Genomic DNA, 25,000 nt, shown 5'->3' with positions numbered 1-25,000 from the left:
TCCTCCCTAAAATCCAGTCCATACAAGTGCTTAAAAGTGTGGGGGCCAGTACACACCCCTGACGAACTCCAGTAACAACTAGAAATAAGTCAGAGATGGTGCCACCACATTTCACAGCACTCTCAGTACCAGAGTAGAGTTCAGACATCAGATCGATCAGTTTTGGTGGCACCCCACGAAGACCAAGAATCCTCCAGAGGACATCCCGATTCACTGAATCGAATGCTTTACAGAGATCAACATAGGCTGCAAGCAGCCCCTGCCGAAACTCTCGTCTGAGTTCGGTGAGGACACGAAGGGCAAGGATACGGTCAATCGTTGACCTCTTTGGTGTAAAGCCTGACTGCTCTGGACGCTGGTGTTCAAGCATATGGTGTCGAACCCTATCAAGAATTATCCGAGCAAAGACCTTGCCTGGCACTGAGAGCAGTGTCACCCCTCGGTAGTTGTTGCAGTCTTGGCGATCACCCTTTCCTTTCCAGAGAGGGACAACAAGGCCCCTCTTCCAGTCAGTTGGGATGATGCCTGTGTTCCAGGCAGAGCACAAAACTGTATGCAACGACACGAGTGCAGCATTTCCAGCAGCCTTGAGAAGTTCAGCATGGATGCCACAGATCCCTGGAGCTTTGCCCCGTTTCAACTGGTTCACCGCAGCCCGCGTTTCCACAAGCGAAGGTGGACCACAGTTGATTTGAGGGTCAGCAACAGGGATTGTAACACCCTTGACGTCCAACTCGACAGCTGGGGGATCAGCCTGGTACAACCGCTCAAAGTAACCGGCCCAGCGGGCCTTCACTTCAGACTCCTCTGTCAAGAGCCTACCACTCTCCGCTCGAACTGCAGTGCTCCGAGGGATGGGCTTGGAAGAACGCAATGCGCGAATTCCCCTGTAAGTGGGACGAGAATCACCTGACTACAAGTGATGCACTACCCCCTCACAGATTCCTCGCACATAGGCCTCCTTGTCCACCCTCAGTGCACATACAGTTTTACGCCTCAGCTCCCTGAACAGCTCAGCTCTGCCATTCAGCCTGGCCCTGCGACTCTGGTCAATGGTATCCAGTGTCCCTTGAGACAAAATTCTTCTTTGCTCTGCGGTGAGCTTCAAGACATCCACCGGCAACATCCAGGACGGTGGTCTTGAAGGCGCTCCACAACTCTTCAGGACCCCCCAAAGCACCCAGACCCCCCAAGTGTCCACTCAGCCTGTCCGCAAACTCCTCAGCTACTCTCTCATCCCTGAGCTTGCCAACATCCAGCCTAGGCTGGGATGGTACCATTCTCCAGGATTTAAGGTGCAGCTTCAGAGTTGCTACAACAAGCCTGTGGTCAGTATTGAGGAACTGAGCACTCCGGTAGACCCTGCAGTTCTGGATCATCCTCCAACGACCGTCAATGAGGTCATGGTCAATCTCCTTTGCCACACCGCCAGCGTTGGAATACCAAGTCCAGCGATGAGCTTGTGGGCGCTGAAACCATGAACCAGCCACCCTAAGTCCATGACTTCTTGCAAAGTCAAGGAACTTAGTGCTATTCTGGTTCATAGTTCCTGACCCATGGGGACCAACACACACCTCGAATGGAGGCGGAGCCGAAAACGGGGAGGGGCGAAGCGCTGAGCCCCAGGGGATTTTAGGCGGACAGCACGCGAGCTTGGTGTCTTTGTCTTTTGTCTTTGTCTTGTCTTGGTCTTCGGGGTGGCCTGTGCGTCTTTTGGTGGTTTCGTGGAACGACGTAGTTTCGAGCTGGAGCTTAGTCTTCGTCGTGGTGCTGATAACGCCAAGTCACGAGGGTTGTGTGAGGAGGACCAGCTCTGCCGTGCAGTCGGGAGGAGAGTGCCGGAGAGAGCTCGCCGACCGTCGCACCATGAGGGTGCAGGTAACCTGCTACGGTCTCGCGGGACCTGTTCGGTCTCCCAGGTCCCATGTCATAAAGACCCAAGTGGTCCAGCCTGACCCCCTTGTCTGTAAGGGGGTCTTTTCTTGTGTTTTTGAATGAATGTTGTCGTGGCGCCGTCTGTCAAGCAAAACTGCCGAAGTGACTGTACATTTATTAATTATATTCGGTCGTAGTGCTTTCCCTTGCTTGTGTCTTTGTCCCCGTCCCGTGATTGCTTTTGTTTCTATTTGCCTATATATGTGCTTGCCTGTTGTTTCTATTTGCCTGCTTACGTGTTGTATAATAAATGTGCTGGTCTAAAGGTACCCCGTTCGTCGCGTCCTCCTTTCACCCCATTGAAATGCCATCTTGCATCGCAGAATAAATAGTTGGGTTTTAAATACCCGGTAAATAGAATCAGATCCGGCGAGGTAGACGATAATACCCGCTCGGTTATCGCTGCAGAACGGAACGGACCGCTTAAGCGGTTCGTGTCCCAAGCCAACCTGCGTCGAAGTACGGTCGCCCGGTCGACTGCCCACGCAGGTACTAAGGTATATCGAGTTCGGCGAGTGACCTTATCTTGTGCGGGGAGACAATTGGCACGGCCGTGGTGAGGTTGAAGACCCACCCGTGACAGGGTTCCGGCATTAGATCCGGCGTTAGCTCCGGAAAGTCACGACTGAATTGTCCATCCGGTGGGCGACGCAGTTGCTATTAGTGGAAAACGACCGATCGCACGCCGGCGGGCACGAATTCTGAACAATATAAAATATATATACATACATATATACATACAGTGGGGAGAACAAGTATTTGATACACTGCCGATTTTGCAGGTTTTCCCACTTACAAAGCACGTAGAGTTCTGTAATTTTTATCGGAGGTACACTTCAACTGTGAAAGACGGAATCTAAAACAAAAATCCTGAAATCACATTGTATGATTTTTAAATAATTAATTTGCATTTCATTGCATGAAATAAGTATTTGATACATCAGAAAAACAGAACTTAATATTTGGTACAGAAACCTTTGTTTGAAATTACAGAGATCAGACGTTTCCTATAGTTCTTAACCAGGTTTGCACAGACTGCAGCAGGGATTTTGGCCCACTCCGCCATACAGACCTTCTCCAGATCCTTCAGGTTTCGGGGCTGTCCCTGGGCAACACAGACTTTCAGCTCCCTCCAAGAATTTTCGATTGGGTTCAGGTCTGGAGACTGGCTCGGCCACTCCAGGACCTTGAGATGCTTCTTACGGAGCCACTCCTTAGTTGCCCTGGCTGTGTGTTTCAGGTCATTGTCATGCTGGAAGACCCAGCCACGCCCCATCTTCAATGCTCTTGTTGAGGGAAGGAGGTTGTTGGCCAAGATCTCGCGACACATGGCCCCATCCATCCTCCCCTCAACACGGTGCAGTCGTCCTGTCACCTTTGCAGAAAAGCATCCCCCAAAGAATGATGTTTCCACCTCCATGCTTCACGGTTGGGATGGTGTTTTTGGGGTCGTACTCATCCTTCTTCTTCCTCCAAACACGGCGAGTGGAGTTTAAACCAAAAAGCTCTATCTTGGTCTCATCAGACCACATGACCTTCTCCCATTCCTCCTCTGGATCATCATTGGCAAACTTCTGACGGGCCTGGACATGCGCTGGCTTGAGCAGAGGGACCTTGCGTGCGCTGCAGGATTTTAATCCATGACGGCATAGTGTGTTACTTATGGTTTTCTTTGATACTGTGGTCCCAGGTCTCTTCAGGTCATTGACCAGGTCCTGCCGTGTAGTTCTGGGCTGATCCCTCACCTTTCTCATGATCATTGAGGGTCCACGAGGTGAGATCTTGCATGGAGCCCCAGACCGAGGGAGATTGACTGTTATCTGAACTTCTTCCATTTTCAAATAATTGCGCCAACAGTTGCCTTCTCACCAAGCTGCTTGCCTATTGTCCTGTAGCCCATCCCAGCCTTGTGCAAGTCTACAATTTTGTCCCTGATGTCCTGAGTCAGCTCTCTGGTCTTGCCCATTGTGGAGAGGGTGGAGTCTGATTGAATGTGGACAGCTGTCTTTTATGCAGATAACGAGTTCAAACAGGTGCAGTTAATACAGGTAATGAGTGGAGAATGGGAGGCCTTCTTAAAGACAAAACTAACAGGTCTGTGAGAGCTGGAATTCTTACTGGTTGGTAGGTGATCAAATACTTATTTCATGCAATAAAATGCAAATTAATTTTTTTTTAAATCATACAATGTGATTTTTAGGATTTTTGTTTTCGATTCCGTCTTTCACAGTTGAAGTGTACCTATGATAAAAAAAATTACAGACCTCTACGTGCTTTGTAAGTGGGAAAACCTGCAAAATCGGCAGTGTATCAAATACTTGTTCTCCCCACTGTAGACACACAAAAATAAGGCATTTCAATGAAAATACAATGAAAAAATTTTTTCGAAAATAAATGACAGAATATATATATATATATATATATATATATATATATATATATATATATATATATATATATATATATATATATATATATATATATATATATATATATGTATATATATTTTGTTACGAATTTTCCGCCTGCCGGCGTGCGGACAGCCGCTTTTCGCCAAATCGCGGCGGTACGCCCACCGGACGAACAATTCAGTCGAGACTTTCCGGAACAACGCCAAAACCAGTCACGGGTGTGCTCCAAGCGCACACCACGGCCTTGTCAATATTCTACCCGCGCGCGACAAAGTCAATCGCCGAATTGTCGATATACCTAATTATTCGCGTGGGCAGCCTACCGAGAGACCGTACTTCAGCGAGGTCTGCTTGGACACTAACCGCTTAAGCGGTTCGTTCCGTTCTGGGATAACCAAGCGGGGTATTATCGCGAGACCTCGCTGGACCAGATTCTTTTATCGGCTATCAAAAAGCCCACTACCATTCCGAAATGCAATACGGCAGTTCAATGGGGAAAATGACACCACGAACAGGTTCACATTCAGATCAGCACATTTATTATTTTACACGTATACAAACAAACATGCAATGAATTGGTGAAACACGCATGCAGTTGATTTGTGATGAATGCGGGACGAGACCAAGACGAGAGCAAGGCGAAGCGCTACAACCGTCTACAATTAATCATGTAGAGTCAGTTAACAGTTTCTCGACTTAACGGGACACGGCGCCACAACTTCCACACAAATAAAAGCAAGGAAAAGACCCCCTTAAAGACAAGTAGGTCAGACTGGACCTCTTAGGGTCTTTATGTCCAAGGAGCTTGGTTGACTGAAGGAACTCCAAGAGGCCACCGCAGGTTACCTCCACCCTCGTGGTGACTTGCTTGGGCGTCCCTCTTGGATCCTCTCCAGCTCCTCACCGACTGCGGGGACCCCAGACTCCAGGCTCCAGCACGGCTGCCCACAACTCCACACACTCACACGAGCCCAGACCTCCACTCGCTTCTTTTTACGCTGCGTTCAGTGCACGCTTTTATCTCCACGGCCCTCGCCCCTCCCTTTCGCCCCCTCCCTTCCAGCATGCACGCGAAGCTTCCAGAAGCAGGGCGTTTTCCTCGCCGAATCGGGGCCTTTCCTTAATGTCTTCATAGCTTTAGTCTTTTCCGCACGTGTTTGTCGTTGGGGGGGGGGGGGGGGTGAGGCCGTCGTCCGTTCTTCCCCGATGAGTGCCAGGCTTCTCGCAACCGTGCTGAGGTGGAAATGTGGTGGTGGTGTGGATGGTGTGGCTAGCGTTTTGTGGTGGTCTTGATGGTGGTGTGGCTGGCGTTTGTGGTTCAGGTGGTTGTTCATTGTCTGTGGGGATGTTGGCGGTTGACGAGAAGGTGGTTGTGGTGATCGTGGTTGGTGGCGCTTTGTGGTGGTAGTAATGGCAGTTGGTCAAAAATAACGATAGTAAAAGAAAAAGGGCAAACTCAAAGATTCACAGCCCTGTTACACGAATAAACCCCTTTAGACAACGGTGGGGAAATCTATCTGAACACAGACTTATCGGCATAGCTGATCTAAGGACCTATATGGTGCTCTGCGAATTTCCACAGCCTTAACTATATATATATATATATATATATATATATATATATATATATATATATATATATATATATATATATATATATATATAAATATAATTTGTTGGTGGTTGCTAAGAAACAGTGTGGCATATTAAAATTGGTTGTTAATGACAGTTTGAGTCTATGGTTCAATGGAGGTGCAGTGTAATAGACATGTCTACAAGGTAAAGTGTTTATCACTTAATACATAATCTTATAAAGTGATGTATGATTAAAATTTACTCGTATGTCATAATACTTTCAACAAAAGTAATCATTAAATAAATTTGTACATGGACATTGCATTGCTATGTTGACCGACTGGCTGGACACAACTATGGGTTGTAGGTCCATTGATTAGTAATCTACTGATGTGGACCTGCGACTGTGGTTGTGGATCTGCCGTTTGGAGAGGTTCTGGGCTGAAAGGATCGAAACCTCAATGAAAAACGGTTCCAAGCTGATGATCCAGGCAGTTGAGAAATCAGTCAATTGCTTAAGTCGAAGTTATGAGTTCAAATAAAATAAACTTTTTTAAGTACTGAACAGTACAGTGTGTGTATGTGTGAATGTGCGTATCGTTTTGTCTGGCTTTCTTCTTGGGAGTATGGTGTAGTAATTAGTCTATTTTTATCAGTCTGTTGTGCTGGCGGTAAGCTCAGCCACCTTGATCACCATCCAATGAAGATAAAAGTAGCACAACTGCCGAGGGCACGATTTCTTGATAAAGAGACTGCGTGTTTCAGTCAAATGGTAGTCAGACGGAGGATACTGGGTCACATGGTTAAATTAATTGGTGTTCGCAGTCGATTCTCAAGCTGCTGAGACAGACTTATTCATGCGAGATGGCCTCGATTCCTGGTGAGTACTGGGGATACCCCCACCATTAGAGTACCCCCACGAACCCAGGTCGAAAACAATATTTTCTTGGCAATGTTGCTGTCATTGGATAGGTCCATCAGGAAACTGAGTGATGAGAGAAAACCAAATTTTATGTTCTTGCCACTTATCTGATTGGTGCGTTGGGTAGTTTACTCATGTGGCTGATCCAAGATTTCATATTGCTCCCGTTTACTACATGTACCTTATATTCCGCACTATAATAGCCTCTGCAAATGTCTGCAGCTCTGTCTGGGGTTGGCACATTGCATGTCGGCAGTTCTGGGTCAGCACTTAATGGAAGGTTATTGTGCATAATTTTGGATTGAGGGCGAGTTTTCAAGGCTGAATAGTGTTAAAATGGAGGGTCACCAGTCATTCTGACAGACTTTTCTGGTGTACATAGAATTTTTGACATCACTGTTCGCCTGGTCTCGGTCAAACCATGAAGGTTGGGTGCAACAGTTGATGAGTGGATACAAACGTATGCTTACCAATAACACAAGGCCTTCCCAGAACAGGAATGAGCTACAAACACAGGAATGAGACGCAAACATGAAACGGCGAACTGGAATGAACCATGAACACTGGATTGACACATGAACGCCTCACTGCCTCGTCTTCAACTTTAATTTCCCAGCATGCATTGCACTCCTTTTTGCCCGCCCCCTCTCCAGGACATCGTTGGCCACAACCTTAGGTCAGCAAACAGTGGGCAGGGCCATTTTCACAGTTCAACCCCTCCCTACACCACGGGGAAATTGTCCTCAGAAGTGTCGATAGACGATAGAAGCACCAAAACAAAGTGCCACCCAAGACGGCCTCCCCGTTCGCCTAGCCCTCCCCCCCCCGCACGCCAATGGTATAAATACACGAGCCATCACCTGTCATGGGGAATTGGTAGCAGTCAGGAGGGGAAGGCATGGGAGGATAGACCCAGCGTTGCCCAACAACGCTGGGTACCTTTGCAAGTTTACAAAAATAAAAAATAAAAAAAAAGATGCAAAGTTGAGAAAAATTAATCTCAAATAACAAAAACATTTGATATCTAATCGAAAGACTTACCAACGACCCCCCAAAGACCACAAGTGACAGTTTCCAAAAAATGAATTGGGAGGGTTTTGTTTTTAATGCATTCTTCACACCTTTTCTCATCTTCATCCACAGAGGTACAGGATTTGCAAGGCATGTTAAAAAGTTGCCGTTGGCAAGAAACGTGTCTCAAAGCCACCTCGTCCCTCTCAGCTGGTGTGGAGCGGGACAACAAGCATTCCAAATCCTCCAATTGCAGCAGGAGCGAATAAGCCTTGGCAGGGACAAACACACAAATGTGTTAAACTTCCCCCATTCCAACACTCAGGAATGCCTTCTGAGGAAATGCCTCAACTATGTGAAAATAAACTTTTGCCAAAATTTGATTTCAAAGTTTATTGCATGACATGTCAACTTTACACCATCTAGAAACTGCAGCTCCTATCCATTAGCAATGTCTGAGCTGAGCTGGGAAAAGGATCACCTGATTAGCACAAAGCCAAGCATCCCACCTTGGATTATGATGAAAGTTTTGGCCAAATATACAGGCTATTAAATGGATACTCATTTGCTTTAACCATTGCAGGAATACTAATGTTGTAATATATTATGCACTTCCAGGGGAAAATAAATAAATAATATATATATATTGGAGCCCACTTCCCCTTTCCTCAATTACTACCCCCCCCCCCAACTCTTCGCTCCATTGTGTCCCCTCCCCCAAACATTTCTCCCCACACAACTATTTCCCCACCCCACCTCACTCGGAATGTATGGATCAAGACCTGTATCCGTACTTTCTTGCAAAAAACAATGATAACATCACTGGAAAAGCATGGAAGGTACACAGCAGTTAAAACCCTCACTGCAAATTTGGTATTGCCACCTTTTCTGAGTCCCAAGCAATACCTGTTCAATGGCTTGCAGTACTCTCCGCCTCTTGTCTCTTCCCTGCTTGTCCTTCAGTTCCTAATGAGGGGAGAAGGGAGGATGGAGAGGTGAACTTATTTGCTGGATTAAAGCAGAAAAGAAAGAATCCACCCTCCAGTCAAGAAGAATAAAAATAATTTCAAGATAATCACATATAGGAAGTTCAAAGAAGTAGAGGCCAGGAATATGGGAAGTTAGAGCTCACCTCGTCATCACTTCGAGCCAGAGGACCTGTATCGATCATCTTTCGAGGATTGTTCACACTTGAAACTGTGAGCTTCCCAAGGGAGCCATGGAACTGCACTGCAAAAAAAAGCAAGCAGCTTCATCACGGTGTTTCATCCGATCACCAACATCCTTAAAAGAGCACGCACGTGCAATACATGAAAGCACGGATACGACACAACGGTTGTGGGAATTCCCTTTATTTCAATGTGAACATCCAGAACCTTGGTGGCTAAGGATTTAAACATTCCATATGCTACATGTTCACCCAAAAAAGGAGTTTCACACGAAAGAAGCTTGGTTCCTACACAACACGGTCCCAACGATTTTCTGGCTCTCCTGAGAGTGGACACAATATTGTTATGGGCTTTGTGGAATAATCTGAGATTGCCTTTGGTTGGGTTTTCCTTCCAGGAAGAGAATGCAAGTTTCCGAGTAACTGACTCACAGGTGATTCTGCGCTACCATGGGTGGGGAGAAGGGGAGGACAAGTTAAGATGAGACGGGATGAATCTGTGTAGAAGAGAGAACAGGTTTCTGTAGAATAATACCCAGGCTGAGTTGGCATGAGGGGCAGTGGATGTCTGCTTGCAGTCCCTGCCGATTTGCTTTTGGAGTGAACTTCCAGACTCACTGGCGTTGAAGAAGCTCTCCAAGAACAGCCAGAGATGTTGACTTTCAGAAGCATATTGCTGCCGTTCTGGGAACCGCATCCCTCCAAAGCAATGGCAACCGTCATACAGCGGTCCCGAGACAGTTATTCCATTAATATACGTTCAGATAGTCCCTTCCCTTTTGTCGAGCGGAACAACGGGACAGTGGGTTGTGTGGATCTCACAGCTCGGTCTGTTTACACCACTCAAACTTAATTTCTACCCTTCTTTTCTGCTTATTCCTGAGGTAAATCCGAATCTGGGTTCTCGCAGAGGCCAACACGTGCAGCACGTGCCGCAGCCGGGGGAGGGGAATCGAATGCCACAACAACACCACACGAGCATCGACAGCGCAGCTGTGAGGAACCAGTGATACCCTCGAAGGAACCTCTGCCGCAAGCTCGAGATGATCGTCTGACGTTTCCAATGATCTGGGATGAGATTGCAGGTTGCAATGAAAAGGTATACGAACAAATATCTCTTAAAGAGGCTGCACAGATGTTGTTCTTAACACAGAAGCAAATGACCCAATATTGGCGAGAGCGTGGCTGGCAGCTTGGTGCCAACAACTATATCATCAGAGGCCGATAATAGAAAAACAACAACCACAACACGTTGTGCAGGACACAAGTGTGCACGATACGGGCGGCGCGTTCTTTCCAACCCATTTCTGGATTTAATTATTTCGGCTTTCCCTCCATTTATCCATCTGATACTTGTATTTATATTCTTTTTCATTCCAAACCTCCATCTAATTATTATATCCAAATGTTCTCAATTCCTGACACAGATCAGGGTTGGCCCCACGCGCACGATAGCAGAATCTGGCGAACGCGAGCGCTGACCACGTCGGCCATGGCAGATCCATGCATACTGTACGAAACATGCTCGATGGCAGGCAGACCTGTGCTCAGCTCGTGACACCTTATTATCGTACAGAGCAGGGCACAGATGGCACACATCTTGTTCTCGTCTGTGCATGGGGTTACCCCAACACCTTACCGTCAGTCCTCGCTGGCGGCTGCGGATGTTCCTCACGGATGGCAGACGTCTCCTCGCCTCTCCACCAGGCGAAGCCGCGATCAGGCAGAGGCGTGCTGTGCGGTCTGGATCACTCGGGCCACATGGTGCATCATGGAGCAGGCATTGATCAGAGATAATCAGGGGTGCCCGGGCAGGCATGCAGGGCCGACACGACCCTCGGCCGGTCGCAGAGTTCGATGCGGGGAGATTCATATCATGGGGCTCGGAACGAGACGATTCCGCAGCTTGGAGTTATGTTGCAGGAAGTGGAGTGGAGCCGCTTCCGGCCATCACGGCTGGGCCACGCAGTGGTCCGGGCCCAATCAGAGCAGCCGATTCGGGTGACACCGCTTTGGGGTAAGGCCCCCACCCTGCAACCCGGGGTCGATAAAGGACAGGTGGTGAGGCCGTCTGTAGTTCCGATTTTGGTGCCTTGCCAATTGGTCAGCTCATCCCATTCTCTGCCCGGCCTGGGATTGATCCCTCTGCCTTCTACTCCCGCACTTCTGTCATCGCCTGCTACTCCGCCTCCACGTCGCTGACTCCACCCACCCACCCACCTGGTCCTGTCTCCCACTCTGCCCACTCGCTCTCGACTCTGCCTTCTCCACCCAAGTCCCTCCCTTCACGCTCGATGGTCGAGTCTTTCTCTGGACAGATGCTTGGCTGCACGAAGCAAGAGACGGCACACCAGCAGTCAGGGAGGTATCGCCCAGTGGAGCATCCCCCCAAAACGTATTGGTGGCACGATTGGGCAATCGTGCAAGGTATTGAGACCGTTAGCCTCACCTCCTCTCCTTTTTCTCTTCACCGGGGTGTGTGTGTGTGTGTGTGTGTGTGTGTGTGTGTGTGTGTGTGTGTGTGTGTGTGTGTGTGTGTGTGTGTGTGTGTGTGTGTGTGTGTGTGTGTGTGTGTGTGTGTGTGTGTGTGTGTGTGTGTGTGTGTGTGTGTGTGTGTGTGTGTGTGTGTGCGCGCGCGCGATGGCGTCTGTCCTCGCAAGTTAAGATTGCAGAAGATTATTATTTTGGTTAAGTCTGCTCTGTGTCAGCTTCCGCAAGTTGCTTGTGTCATCGTCACACCTCACGCTTCTTTCTATCCCTGTGTTACTGGCCGGGGGTCAGCCGCCAACCGACCGCTCTGAACGGAGCCGCAAGTCGAGTCGGTCCGACCGATCGCCCGGAATATCGATCGCCGCCCAGATAACTCCGAGCGACGGCTCCTTGTACAAGAACCGAAATACGCCAATTGGCAGATCACGTGGGGTAGGGTCGATTGCCAATCTTCAATGTACCTAAATACCCACGTGATCCAACAACCGGGGTATTCCACCCTCGACGGATCTCGGACGGAACAAACCGCCGAGGCGAGCTTGTCCGTGCGCGATTCCGAGCGGCGTAATCACTGAGAACCGTCGGTCCAAATGTCTCCCTATTACGGCAAACCAACGGCTTTCAAACTCCCAACACATGAAATGTTCAGTCAATGAGGGAAATGGATGAAACTAGCAGGTTTACATTCACACAAGGACATTGATTATAATGAAACATGTATGCAATTAAATAAGGCAAAACACGTATGCAATTATACAAGCAACAAAAGCACGACAAAAGAACTACAACCGTCTACTTATTATGTACAGTCATTTACACTTTACAGCAGGCACTACTTATAAGACGGGCCCACGTACGCACACACGAAACGGTGGCTGAGGCCTTTCATCACGAGCTCCAGCTCGGAGGACAGGTGAGCTGGAACTCAGAGCTTGATTCGAACCTTTCCACCTCGTGTGGTCTTCAACTTGTCCGGACCCGGGCTCCAGCGAGAGCGAGCTGGATCCAAATCGCCGTGAGCCGCGTTCCTTCCCGAGCTCCCGCGAATCCTCCCGTGCTTCTCAACACATGCCGGTGAGATGAGGCGCCGATCCTTCCTGTCGATGCGTCGCTTCCCCGAGGAACCAACTCCAAGAAGAGGCCGACGCGTCGCACCAAGCCGGGAAACAAAATGGAGAACGAAAAGCTCCACGAACCGAGAGGAAGAGGAAGAAGCCTACACTCGCGGCTCAAGTTCCTTCCAAAACAAAGCAGCAGCCGAAGCTCACTGAGCCAGCCGAAGCAAAAAGCTTCCGAAGGCCTCAAGCCAAGCAGGACCCGACGGCTGAACGAATGCTCTCTCACAAGCAAAAAAGCTTACTCCTCCCACGGGACTCACTCAGCACACGGGACTCAGAACGGGACTCTTCACGAACTCTGCCACGGGACTCCCACACACTCATCCCACGAACTCAGCCCCACCACAGGACTCCCACAAATTTTCGGGGCTCTTTTTGAACAAAGAAAAGATGTCCTCTTTATCCTTTGCACCTCCCCCCCCCCACACCCGGTGTGACTCATGCCCTCATGATCCACCCCCCGCTCAACCACGGTGGGAGGGAGTTGTTGACGTCACCGCAGGGTTCTTCTTCCTCTTCGCAGAAGAGGGGGAGGGACGTCTCCATTGTTTGCTCCCTCACTATTAAATCGATCCGCAGCGCACCTAATCGATTTCAAAACATTTAAACAATGGAAGGTGAGCTATCTCGGGAACATGCACTTATTGACATATCTGACTAAGAGAACCTGTATGTAGCGTGCAATTTAATTCCAAATTCGTAATACCTGCATTACACAACAATAAAACTACTATTCACTGTGCCACAACTTTCCTCACCTGCTTGTCAATAAATTATTAGAAATGTTCACAGCTCATTTTTGTCTGTCCTTTCATTGATCCAGCATGGTTCGAATCAGAGCTCAGACGGGACTTTCTTCCCAACGAGCCATTCCTTTCAGCCGGTACGTCCCTGGGGGTGTCGCTCGGCTGCATCTGGTCCGGTAAAGTGATCCGGTTCGGACAAGGAGTTCCCCGGTAATTAAATCACACGATTAATTAGGTAACCCGGTTAACCTATAGACGGGAGGACCCGAGGTCACGCGGTTGAGTTATTGGCGTCCTCGGTCGGTTAGCGACCCGCCGTGTCATGGAATTATCCGTGTGCGACGGCCTGCAATTCCGGGGAGTCTGGTGGGAACCCGAGATCGCTTCCCCCGCCTGGTGGTATTCTCACCCGACCCGCAACAATATGATCAGATAAACCAATTGGAGTAGAGGAAGAGAAGGAGACATTTTCAGGGAAATTCGTCATCATAAAGTCCAGAAAGGAGGATTTACCAATGGGTAAATTTGGGTTTGGAAAGTTCAGACTGACTCAGTCCCATGGGAGTCACAGAAGTCTTTTGCCGAGAAGAACTCTTGGCACAATTTGTATGAAAAAAAAGCCTTACAAAGCTCAGTCTTGGGTACGATTGCATGATTAATAAGGTGCAGCACGGCCACCCATGCAGTCACCCTGCATATTCAGGGTGCTGGCCAGGGTGCTGGTGACAATTCATGTACTTTCAAGGTAGATACCATGAGATCTTCAAGATCCACCAGCTTAACGTCCATCCGTATGCAATTCCCTGCTGGTGAAGTACCAGTTTATAGCATGGTTGAGAATCGACCCCAGAATGGACACATGAAAGTGAAGCAGGAAAACACTGCACCACACTGAGTACTCAAGTGCAGCAATGCTTCGACAAAGAAAAGGCAAAGTACAATATAACCTCCAAAAAGTCAATTTTGTGACAGGTTTAGGGCAGGTTTATGCAAGAATGAAAGTCATTTATACAGGATGTCCAGATTTGTTTGGTAAGCACAGATTGCATATAGCTACCCACAGTATAGAACACTTGGTTACTTGGTGTGTAGGTGTGTTCAGCCAGGGCCACTTGTGGAGTTATCAGCCGAAGAGGTTCCCTCTTTTTTGAAATTCCTCCAGATGTGGCATCACCTGCCATTGCACGCCGCTCCAATCGCTCAAAATACATCTGGAAGGGAAGGAATAAAAGCAAAGTGTTAAAAAAGGTGATGAGAAGGAAGGTGTATTGAATGCTGCAACAATCAAATAAATGACTTGTGTACAAAAAATAAAGTTGTCCCACAAGGATAGCAAGGAAGAAATCTCAGGTTCACAACACCTTATAATAGTAGTCGTTAACACCAGAGCCACCACTCTGCAGCTGCAACATTTGTATGCGCACAACCCACTCCTTCTCTCGCTGTGTCATGAGGTTCGCATAAGGGTCAAACGATGAGGGGCACCCGGTGCCAGGTGGATGGCAGCCAGTTGCCACACCATTCTGTTGGCTGGTGTCCAACATTGTAAAAACCCAACATTGAGAAAACAAAGACAACACCCCCACCCATCCCCCAACAAAAAACTCTTAGCCATTAGTGTTCAAAAGCAACTTCACCTCTTTCCGCGCTGCTGTTGGAGGTTCAGCAGACGTCTGTGCTGGGGATGCAGATCACCAGGGTGCACGGGACGTGGGAAACTACTGCAGAAAAAATACATTTTCTTTAAATACAAAAAAATATAAACACCTCCACTTCCAGCTCGAGGAAAGAACAATAGTCAACAAGAACTAAAAAAAAATTGAAGATTCTGGTGCGACAGTGACTTACCGCAAAACATGCATCGCTGGGGGGCTCATAAATTGCGGTGGGCGGACATATGGATGGATGAGGTGGGGACGACATCCTGGAAGCAGTTTATGTGGTAATGGGGAGAGGGGGTTGAGGGGAGAAGGAAGGACTGTGGGCAAGCAGGAAAATTGGCTTGGAGATAATCTGCCAGCCTCCAGAAAGGACAACAGGGGAAATGGCAGAGGAAAACATTGTTTTTCTTAAAACCCATAATAATAATAATAAAAACCCATGTCAAAAAATTAAATAATTTTGACTATTACAATGTGTCCAATCAAGTTGAAATTTAAAACATGCATTCCCCATCACTACGAGATAATAAATGTGAAGCTTCATGTCAATCAAGTGGTTCCAGAGAAAACATTATTGAAGAGAAAACTGATTTTTCTTCAATCCAATATGGCTGCCAAACCATGTGACCCATCAATTATTTCTTTACAAAATTGTACACCCATGTCATGTAGAACGTTCTTGCGTAGTTTTCCCTCAATCTGTCCAACTATTCTGGAGAAGAAGATTTTTTAAAATAAGTTATAGGGTAAATCCAATATGGCTGCCAAACCATGTGACCGATGTCATGTGTGAACCTTTTGCTCCTCATGGATAGGTGGTCAAACGTGTAAAGTTTTGCCTCGATCTGTGCAGCCATTTCAGAGAAGATTTTATTTTTTTTAAACAATATGGCTGCCCAATCACGTGACCGAACACGTGCGTAGGCGGGGTTTCATCGGTCGCTGGCGCTCTGGTTTTTCGCTCCAAAAAAGGGCCTGGAGTCCCTCTTGTCCATTCAGCGAGGAGTGAGCGTCGGACGACGCTCGCCAGCCAATAGGAACCCAGAACGCCATATACTATTGTGCAGCCTCTTCGAAGGGCTTCGGGGGGGGTTGGAGACATCGACACATGCTCCGCCCAATGAAGGCAGGCCACCGACACGCCCCCCCCCCTGTCCAATGAGGGATGAGGTGACGTCAGAGGCGGTCCCTCTGGCCCCCCGCGCACAAGGGGGAGGAGCGTGTTCGGCGCATTCTGTCTGCACTGGCGCTGGTCTGCTCTCGCCTGGCCGGTTGGTGATCGATTCGTCTGGTCTGGTTTTCTGGTCGTCCTCGCAGTGCAAGCGATCCTCCCGTCTCATCTGCCTTCGTGATGGCTGGCGTCCGTTGCATATCTCTCGCCGCTGGTGCTTGGTGCTGCTTCAAAGCTGTGGGTTCGAGTCCCACCGAACAAGACCGACCAAACCGCACGAGGTGGACAGGTGCACAGCCAGACTCTGACCCCCCAGCTGACCTATCCTCCTCGGCTGGAGGGTCCAATAAAGACCTGACGTGGTCCATTTATTTTGGGTGTTTATTTATTTATCCACACACACAATGTGTGTGTCCGTGGACCCAGTCCTCTAAGTAGAAACCGTTAAGTGTTTGCTTGTACATTGATTGCATTTCATTCGTGATAAAGTCTGCTCTGTGTCTCCTGCCCGATTATTGTAAAATAAACCCGTTAAATGTTCCAGTTCGTTACCCGTGATTTTTCATTGGCCCAGTATGGTTCGGGCTTGAGAAGTAGGGAGGCCGATTGGGCCGTAAGTTGTCATTTGGACCGGCACGGCTTTGGTAATTTCCGCTCAATTACGCCGGACCCGAGTCGGTTACAGAGACTCTGTTCTGACAAAGTCGGCCGAGAGTGTGGCTTCCCCGGTAGTTAAACGTCGTGAGTACTTAGGTAAATTGGAATAGACAAGTGGACCCTACCTCACGACGTCGAAATATTGGCGACGACGGTCCTTTAAGGCTTAAGTGACCCATCGACTCCGGAGTTATCCAGGGTGACGACCTTTCAATTCTGGTGTTCGGTGGGAGATGGCCCGACTGCTCTGTCTCGCGGTCGTCCTCGCCACCGACCCACATCAATATAGCACGCACGGGCGCGCGCACGCACGCACGAAAGTTAATGGAAAAGTTACCCTGTATGAAACCTGGTTTTGTGAAGCCATTTCCTCTGCCAATGAAGGTGGATGGAGGTCATGTTTTCACCACTGTTCGTCTCGATCAGCAGGATGTCTCAAAGTTGTGCACGGATTCAGATGAAAGTGTGTGTGTGTGTGTGTGTGTGTGTGTGTGTGTGTGTGTGTGTGTGTGTGTGTGTGTGTGTGTGTGTGTGTGTGTGTGTGTGTGTGTGTGTGTGTGTGTGTGTGTGTGTGTGTGTGTGTGTGTGTGTGTGTGTGTGTGTGTGTGTGTGTGTGTGTGTGTGTGTGTGTGTGTGTGTGTGTGTGTGTGTGTGTGTGTGTGTGTGTGTAGATTCCATTTTAGTTGAGGTCCGGATGCAAATTCGGCCCATCAGTGGGATACAAAAGGTAAACTGTTGGCAGAGGTATGTGTGCTGTCCCAGTTAAGTTTTTGAAACCCAGTAAAGCGGGGCTCATTGAAATGCTTTCACACAAGCTTTGTGTGCAAGCAGTTGTCCGATCTTGGCCTATCCTGGATATAAAGACCCTGTCACACCTTGACGATTTAGCCAGCGTATGCCTGACTTGTGCAAAATTTGGCTAAAACGCTGGCACACGTTGAATACGTTATGGGTAAGTTTGTATACGTTAAGAGCACGCTGGCATACGTCGTAGTACGCTGTGGTGTTAGACAAATTTTCCATGATTGAAATTTTTTGACGTATGCCAGTGTATGACTCGCACGTTCCGCATAACGCTGGCCATAAGTTGTAGGCACGTTATGCGATCGTTGACACAAGTTACTTGTAAGTTACTCATAAGTCGAAACGCGTCGAGGTAATGTTTAGCGTCAGTGCTCCAGACTCCCTGGTTTTTATTTTATTTTATTTTTCGATATGACGGTGATGTTAACACTTCGATTTCTAGTGCGGTTATAATATAATATAATTAATAGGCTGCCGCTCAACGATTTAAATCATAACCGCACGAGAAATCGAAGTGTCAACATCACCGTCATACCGAAGAAAAAAAAAAAACCAGGGAGTCTGGAACACTGACGCGAACCATTACCTCGACGAGTTTCGACTAATGAGTAACGTACAAGTAACGTGTGTCAATGATCGCGTAACGTGCCTACAACTTATGGCCAGCGTATGCGGAATGTGAGTCATACGCAGAGTACGTCGAGAAATTTTCAACATGCTGAAAATTTTGACGTACGACGTATGCCTGCGTACTACGACGTATTCAAAATTTCCCGTAACGTATTCGACGTGTGCCAGCTTGGTTTGGCAAATTTTTCATAAGTCGGCATACGCTGGCAAAAACGTCAAGGTGTGACAGCGGCTTCACATAACACTTCGATGTCTAGTGCGGTTATGATTTGAATCGTCGGCCGCAGCCAACGAATAGCCTACGCCACGTGATCGTTAGCGATACGCTGCCGCACTATGCATAAGTTAAGGCCCGGTCACACCTTGCCGTTTTAGCCAACGTATGCCGATTTTTGAATTTTTTTTCTAAAACGCTGGCACACGTTGAATACGTTATGGGTAAGTTTTGATAACATTGAGAGCACGCTGAAAAACACTGCCATACGTCGTTGTACGTTGGCTTTAAACGTTGTACTTTTTGGTTGTCCTCAAATTTTTTCATGCTTGAAATTTCACGACGTATGCCGGCGTATGACTCACACGTTCCGCTACGCTGGCCACAAGTTGTATGCACGGTCTGCGATCGTTGACAGACGTCAACACATGCTACTTATAAGTTAATCATAAGTTGAGACACGCCGAGGTAATGTTTAGCGTACCCGAAACTTATTTCTAACCTATGATTAACGTGTTGTAGGCACGTTACACGATCGTTGCCACACAGACAGACGTTACTTTTAAGTTACTCATAGGCTGAAAGACGTCGGTATAATGGATCGTCCTTACGTCAGCGTCCACGGCCACGGCCAGGACACTTATTTGCAGCATTCTTCAAACTTTTCTTCGGCATGACGAGGATGTTCACACTTCGATGTCGAGCTTGGCTATGATTCCAATTGTCCATCGGCAGCGTCTATTTAAAATAGTCGAGTTTGAGCGTTTTAACACGTTCAGAAGAAACGCTTCAAATTTCCAAACCCCAGCGTCAAAAAACAAAGGCGAGTGACAGCAATTTAAATCGTTCATTGTAAACAATGAAAATAGCTGAGTGGTACCGTTTAAAAGTCGTTGAGTGTAAAAAAAATCCAATTGTTGAGCGCAAGCGTCTACTTTCAATAGTGGGGTTTGAGCGATTTAGCACGTTCAATAGAAACGATTAAAATTTCCGAGCGCCAGCGTCAAAAAACAAAGGCGAGTGACAGCAATTTAAATCGTTCATTGTAAACAATGAAAATAGCTGAGAGGTACCGTTTAAAAGTCGTTGAGTGTAAAAAAAAAAATCCAATTGTTGAGCGCAAGCGTCTACTTTCAATAGTGGAGATGCAGCCATTTAAATCGTTGAGTGGCAACCTATGAATAGCAAACCCCACATCACCGGCAAAGATAAACTGCCGCACGATATGGATAAGTTAGGCTATCGTTGGGCATAGTTTGTGAACGCCGGCTACACGATAATTATTCGTTGGAATATCGTATCTATAAGTAATCAAAGCGCTATATGCACATTATTAGTTCATTGTGCATTTGTCCAGCCCGTTATGAATAGACCTAAATCGTAAAAACAAGCCATAGCTCATTGTTGAAAAAGCACCATAAAAAATTAGCCGCGAAGAACTTCGAACAATGGTGAAAAGATGTCTCCTACCCGTGGACACGCGGACGCAAGGACGATCCATCATAACCCACACCCTCCCCCTCACACTCACCTACTACTGCCAACATGAGCAAACTACTACTAATACTAATACTGATACTGTTACTGCTGACATGGACATCGACTCAAAAAGGACTCGAAAACAATGTTGGGTTCCCCTTTTATGAGCAGCATTTTTATATACCAATTCCCAAAACCGCTGGGAACACGTCTTTATATGGCAGTTGTAAGCTAGAAACACGTTAATTTTTTTTTTTTGTCGACTGGAAGACGCCATTGGAATACGTCTACATACGTCGATGTGTGTTGGGACTACGTAAAGAATTGGTTCAAAGCACGTCAAACATAAGTTAGAAATAAGTTTCGCGTAAAAAAGACATGACCGCGACGCGTTTCGACTTATGAGTAGCCTTTGTGGACGTGTGTAAGCGTCCACATATCGTGTGTAAAACTTATCCCCATCGCATGCGGAACGTGCGTCATACGCAGAGTACGTCGTAAAATTTTGAACATGTTTAAAATTTCTTGACGTACTCTACTTACTACAACGTATGATAGCGTACTTCAGCGTTCTACTCACGTATACCAAACTTACTCATACCGTATTTGACGTGCCCCAATGTTTTAGACACATTTTTCTTAGGTCGGCATATGCTGGCAAGATCGCCAAGGTGTGATCGCGATGTTGTCACTTCCATTTCTACAGCAGTTATGATTCGAATCGTTGTGCGTCAGCCTTTTAATAGGCTACGTCACGACATCGTCGGCGATGCGTGCAACGCGCTATGCCTAAGTTAGACTATCGTTGGGCATCGGTTGTGTAGGCCGACAACAGGTTCAGCATTCGTTGGTATAAGTTATCTATAACACAACGAAACGTTCTGTGTCCGTTACCAATGCGTTATACACAAGGCCAAGTCGCAATGAATACGTCCGAATCTTTAAAAAAAAAAAAAACATCAAAAGTTCAACGTAAGCCGGCGTTTTACATACATTTTAATACGTTGCCATCGCTGGCTAAAACGTCAAGGTGTGACCGGGCCTTTAGACTATCGTTGGGCATAGGTTGTGAACGCCGACAACACGCTCAGCATTCGTTGGTACAAGTTATCTATATGTGATTGAAACGTTCTGTGTACGTAACCAATACGTTATGGTTATGCAGAAGTCCAACACGTTATTATCCGCCCAAAACTTAAAGAAAAAACATCAATAGTTCAGCGTACGCCAGCGTTTAACATACATTTTGAGACCTTGCCATACGCTGGCTAAAACGTCAAGGTGTGACAGGGCCCTCACATAATGCTCAATGGCAAAGGAATCTTCCTCCTCAATTTTGGGAGTTAAGTTGCATATCCACGCTGGCAATCAGTTGCATTCGACTTGGGATATCGAATTGACGGCTTTTGCCTCAAAAATAAATCTGCACAACATCGTGCAGGTGGATTTTAGAGCAATCAATGTCATGAAACATTACGCGGAACAATATGCCCACCAAACCATCACGATGGTTTTAAAACACGAGACAATCCCCAAAGATGTTACATTGAAGTGAATTTTTAATCAAATGCTACCTGGCTTTGATGATGAAGAAGAGATGCTCGTTGCATGGAGGGAAAACCATGGATGCGAGGACCAGGAGGACCACAAATCCCAGGGCTCTAAACACACAACTCGTGTAAAACTCCAGGGATACGGGAAAATTGAACATTTTGAGATGTTTGAATCTTCTAAAATGACCAAATATTTTCAATCATCATGTTAAAAGTATAATACAAATTCACATGTATGTTACATTTATGGTGTTTTGATAGATTTTTTTTTTTTTTTTTTTTTTTACAAAGCAAATTATAAAATAAAAAACATGCAATCTCTAACAACCAAAGTCTCACGAAGTTTTGCACAATGCAAAATTAATAATAAATAAAGAAAGAAATAAAAAACCTAGAAATTGAAACTGCATGCAAAGTCACCAAGACTACAATATAATGAATCAGGGCATCTACAATAATGATAATAGTGTGTGTGTGTGTGTGTGTGTGTGTGTGTGTGTGTGTGTGTGTGTGTGTGTGTGTGTGTGTGTGTGTGTGTGTGTGTGTGTGTGTGTGTGTGTGTGTGTGTGTGTGTGTGTGTGTGTGTGTGTGTGTGTGTGCGCTCACATTCTCTTTGCTAACCTCCCCCCCCCCCCCCCCAACACCCTCATCTTTATCTCTCTTTCTACCCCCTCCACTTCTCTCCCTCCTAATAAAGTGCAGTGACGGGTGGTATTTGCTCATTGAAAATACTTGTCTCGCTCCACAGTTGGAAATCTCGCTGACTATGGAAGTTTGTTTTCACATTTCTACCGATACTTAAATCCATTACAAAAGGGTAAACAGGCTTACGGGATAGTACCTGAGAATGGATTGGAGACAACCGGCCATTGAAAGCACCATGGAAACGAGGTTGGTGCAAATGTGGACGCAGGTGGGTGGGAATGGGCCGCAAAATCTACGGGAAGAGGTCACAATCAGATCGGACAAGAAACATCAAATGAGTGCAGAACACAAAGACAGGAAAAAAAATGGAAAGATGCAGAGAAAGGTGGTAAAATAAATACACAAGACAAAACTGCAGCCATCTTACATCTACAAAAGCACGTACCTGCTGTGGATGCGGTGGATACTTTGGAGGAGTCCCGATAGGTGCTGTGTGTACAGGAGGGCTGCCAAACACTGGTGATGTCGAGCGAGGCGGTGGTGCACGGTTCAGCAAGCTCTGCCGCACCTCGTCTGCACTCATGGCCTTCCCCGCTCTCACAATGGCTTCATCCTTGAAGGTGAGCATTAATTTGTTTATTGATTTATTGTTAATCAGGTTAACCTCAACACAGCACCCAATCAAATGGGCTGTTTTAATTTGGAGAAACACCACAGAGGTCAACTTGGCATTTTTGTGTTTTATACCCAAATGGACGAGTTGATTGGGTGCACCAACAACCTAAAAGTAATGTTCCACAAATCACCTCAAACTGTGGAGGAAGGTGGCTGAACGGTCCAATGTCAGGAGGTGTTCCCCAAATGGAATGGACAGAGAGTGGAATCTGTGGGGGGAAAAGTAGGGAATAAACACAACAATGCACTTTTGTCTCCCTCCCTTTGCAATCATTAGTTATTACAGCATGCACCATTTTCACCACAATTACATTCTACAACTCAAACAAATGCATACAAATCACTGGAGTGAAGATGATGTACAGCATTCAGGAATTTAAAAAACAAAAATTAATTTTTTTGTTCGTGGTAATTATTAATCAACGTGTTCACCAAGCAAAGACACGGGGGGGGGGGCAGTGAAACGATCTCCAACAAAAATTGATCAACGTGCAAACGTGCGCATTGATCAAGTCTTGGCATGACCAAAAGAGGGACAACAAGAACTGCAAACTGGAAACCTCGAGAAGGCCCTGGAAGAGAGGACATTGGGACCATACTCTGTGCAGAGCGTTGGTGCTGCTAAAGTAGTCTCCTTGACTATTGGGCACAATCCTGGATGGGTCGTCACTCCGACACAGTATACCATCATGCTGGCACTCATTTTGCCGACCTCGGAAGGAATACAGGCCGAGTTAACCCCACCTGGTAGTAATTAAACAGCTGAGCGGGATTTGAACTCAGGACCCGAGGATCCAAAGCCCACCACCCTAACCATTAAGCAAACACCAGGCATGCCCTGGAAGAGACGGATGCTAAACTAAAGATTCGATGGACATGTTAAATTATTGAAAGTTTTTAAATTGATGAAAAAGGTCAAAGCTCTTCAGTTTTTGGGACAATAGCAAAGATACTGAAAATAAAGACCGAAGCAATTTATGCTCATACGTGGATTGGTTCACATCGGTGATGACTGCCGCCGATGAGAATCATGGCTGTGAGGCAGCGAGTGAACTGGGTAACCCCAAACTTGCAATGGTGCTGCAGGTGTCAACAGAACTGAAGTGTGGATTAAAATTATTTTTGCTTGCAGAGAATGGGACTGCGAGCGTTTCAACATGGCTTCGAGCGTGCGCAATTGTGTCGAATTGCGTGCTCGAGCCATGATTGGAGACCCATCCAATGAAGTCATTTTTTTTAGCAAACTCTGGATTGCCATCCGATCATCGCAAAGTCACAACTTTGAGTGAACATTTTAGTTGGTTTCTTGCAAACGAGCTGGTTGTACATGACATGTAGCAAGACTACTACCAATACTCGACTTTCAAAAGGACTTCTGAATACTAATGAGGCCTTTCACACATGAGCTGTGTGCACGTTTTAGACTTGGTTTTGCTCGTTAAGCACTTTTAACCTGCAATTTCAAAAGAGTTAAACATTAATTGTCAGCAGTTTGTGTAGCACACACCTGTCCACTCAGGCCTTGCATAGACCCACATGGTTGGGAGTTTGCAGTACAAGCAGATTTCTATTTGGCGAGCTGAAAAATTTCAAGTCTTTCGTTGTGCAGAGGCACAGCCCTTTCACTTAGATATTTTCCAAGTATTTTTAGATTTTAGAACCTTGGTGAGACATTTTAAATTACAATTCTTATCTCGCACACACGATATACTTTATGATACCCTGAACGTCAATGTTTGAGGTTTCTGAGCATGCATGCAGAGTCTGTGTCGGAGTGGCAACCCGTCCAGGAATGTGCCCAATAGCCAGAGACTGCTTCGGCACCACCAACGCTCTGCACAGCGTATGGTCCCAATGAATGTATGGATGTATAGCATTCTGGGCTAGAATACGTCATTTTCAAAGTCATGCATTGCCATTGCAAATTTGCTGGAGTACAATGTCCTCAAATAGAACAGAGTGGACAGTGTTGAAAGATGAAGGCCCTCATCTTACCAGTGGACGAGTTTGTCTTGTCTTAGCTTGACCAGCCCATCAAAAGACTTCAATGGATCAAATCTCAAGCTAAATATCGGAATGATTAAATGGCACGACATACTTTAACTTTTAACCAAAGATTTTTTTTTTTCTTCTTT

At 46.7% G+C, this 25,000-nt stretch overlaps 1 protein-coding gene across 4 annotated transcripts in view; it reads right to left on the bottom strand.

The window, feature by feature from the left end:
- Positions 1-25,000, bottom strand: part of LOC147025982 (protein PAT1 homolog 1-like) — an 84,092-nt gene that overhangs the window by 51,670 nt on the left and 7,422 nt on the right. For 3 of the 4 annotated variants that reach the window (XM_085880939.1, XM_085880941.1, XM_085880942.1), the window contains 11 exons: positions 22,997-23,074; positions 22,636-22,803; positions 22,387-22,482; positions 21,567-21,653; positions 15,225-15,397; positions 15,014-15,097; positions 14,738-14,906; positions 14,458-14,587; positions 8,987-9,084; positions 8,761-8,820; positions 7,965-8,125 (listed from right to left, as the gene is read on the bottom strand). In XM_085880939.1, coding sequence (XP_085737065.1) covers positions 7,965-8,125; positions 8,761-8,820; positions 8,987-9,084; positions 14,458-14,587; positions 14,738-14,906; positions 15,014-15,097; positions 15,225-15,397; positions 21,567-21,653; positions 22,387-22,482; positions 22,636-22,803; positions 22,997-23,074 — 1,304 coding nt within the window. The remainder of the gene's footprint in view (positions 1-7,964; positions 8,126-8,760; positions 8,821-8,986; positions 9,085-14,457; positions 14,588-14,737; positions 14,907-15,013; positions 15,098-15,224; positions 15,398-21,566; positions 21,654-22,386; positions 22,483-22,635; positions 22,804-22,996; positions 23,075-25,000) is intronic. The other variant, XM_085880940.1, reaches the window with a different exon arrangement.

This window comes from Eptatretus burgeri, chromosome 5 (genome assembly GCF_056783735.1).
Source record: "Eptatretus burgeri isolate ZD-2024b chromosome 5, Ebu_testis_v1, whole genome shotgun sequence".
Taxonomy (NCBI): domain Eukaryota; kingdom Metazoa; phylum Chordata; class Myxini; order Myxiniformes; family Myxinidae; genus Eptatretus; species Eptatretus burgeri.
Note: the sequence above shows the minus strand (reverse complement) of the source record. Positions and strands in the feature narration are given on the sequence as shown.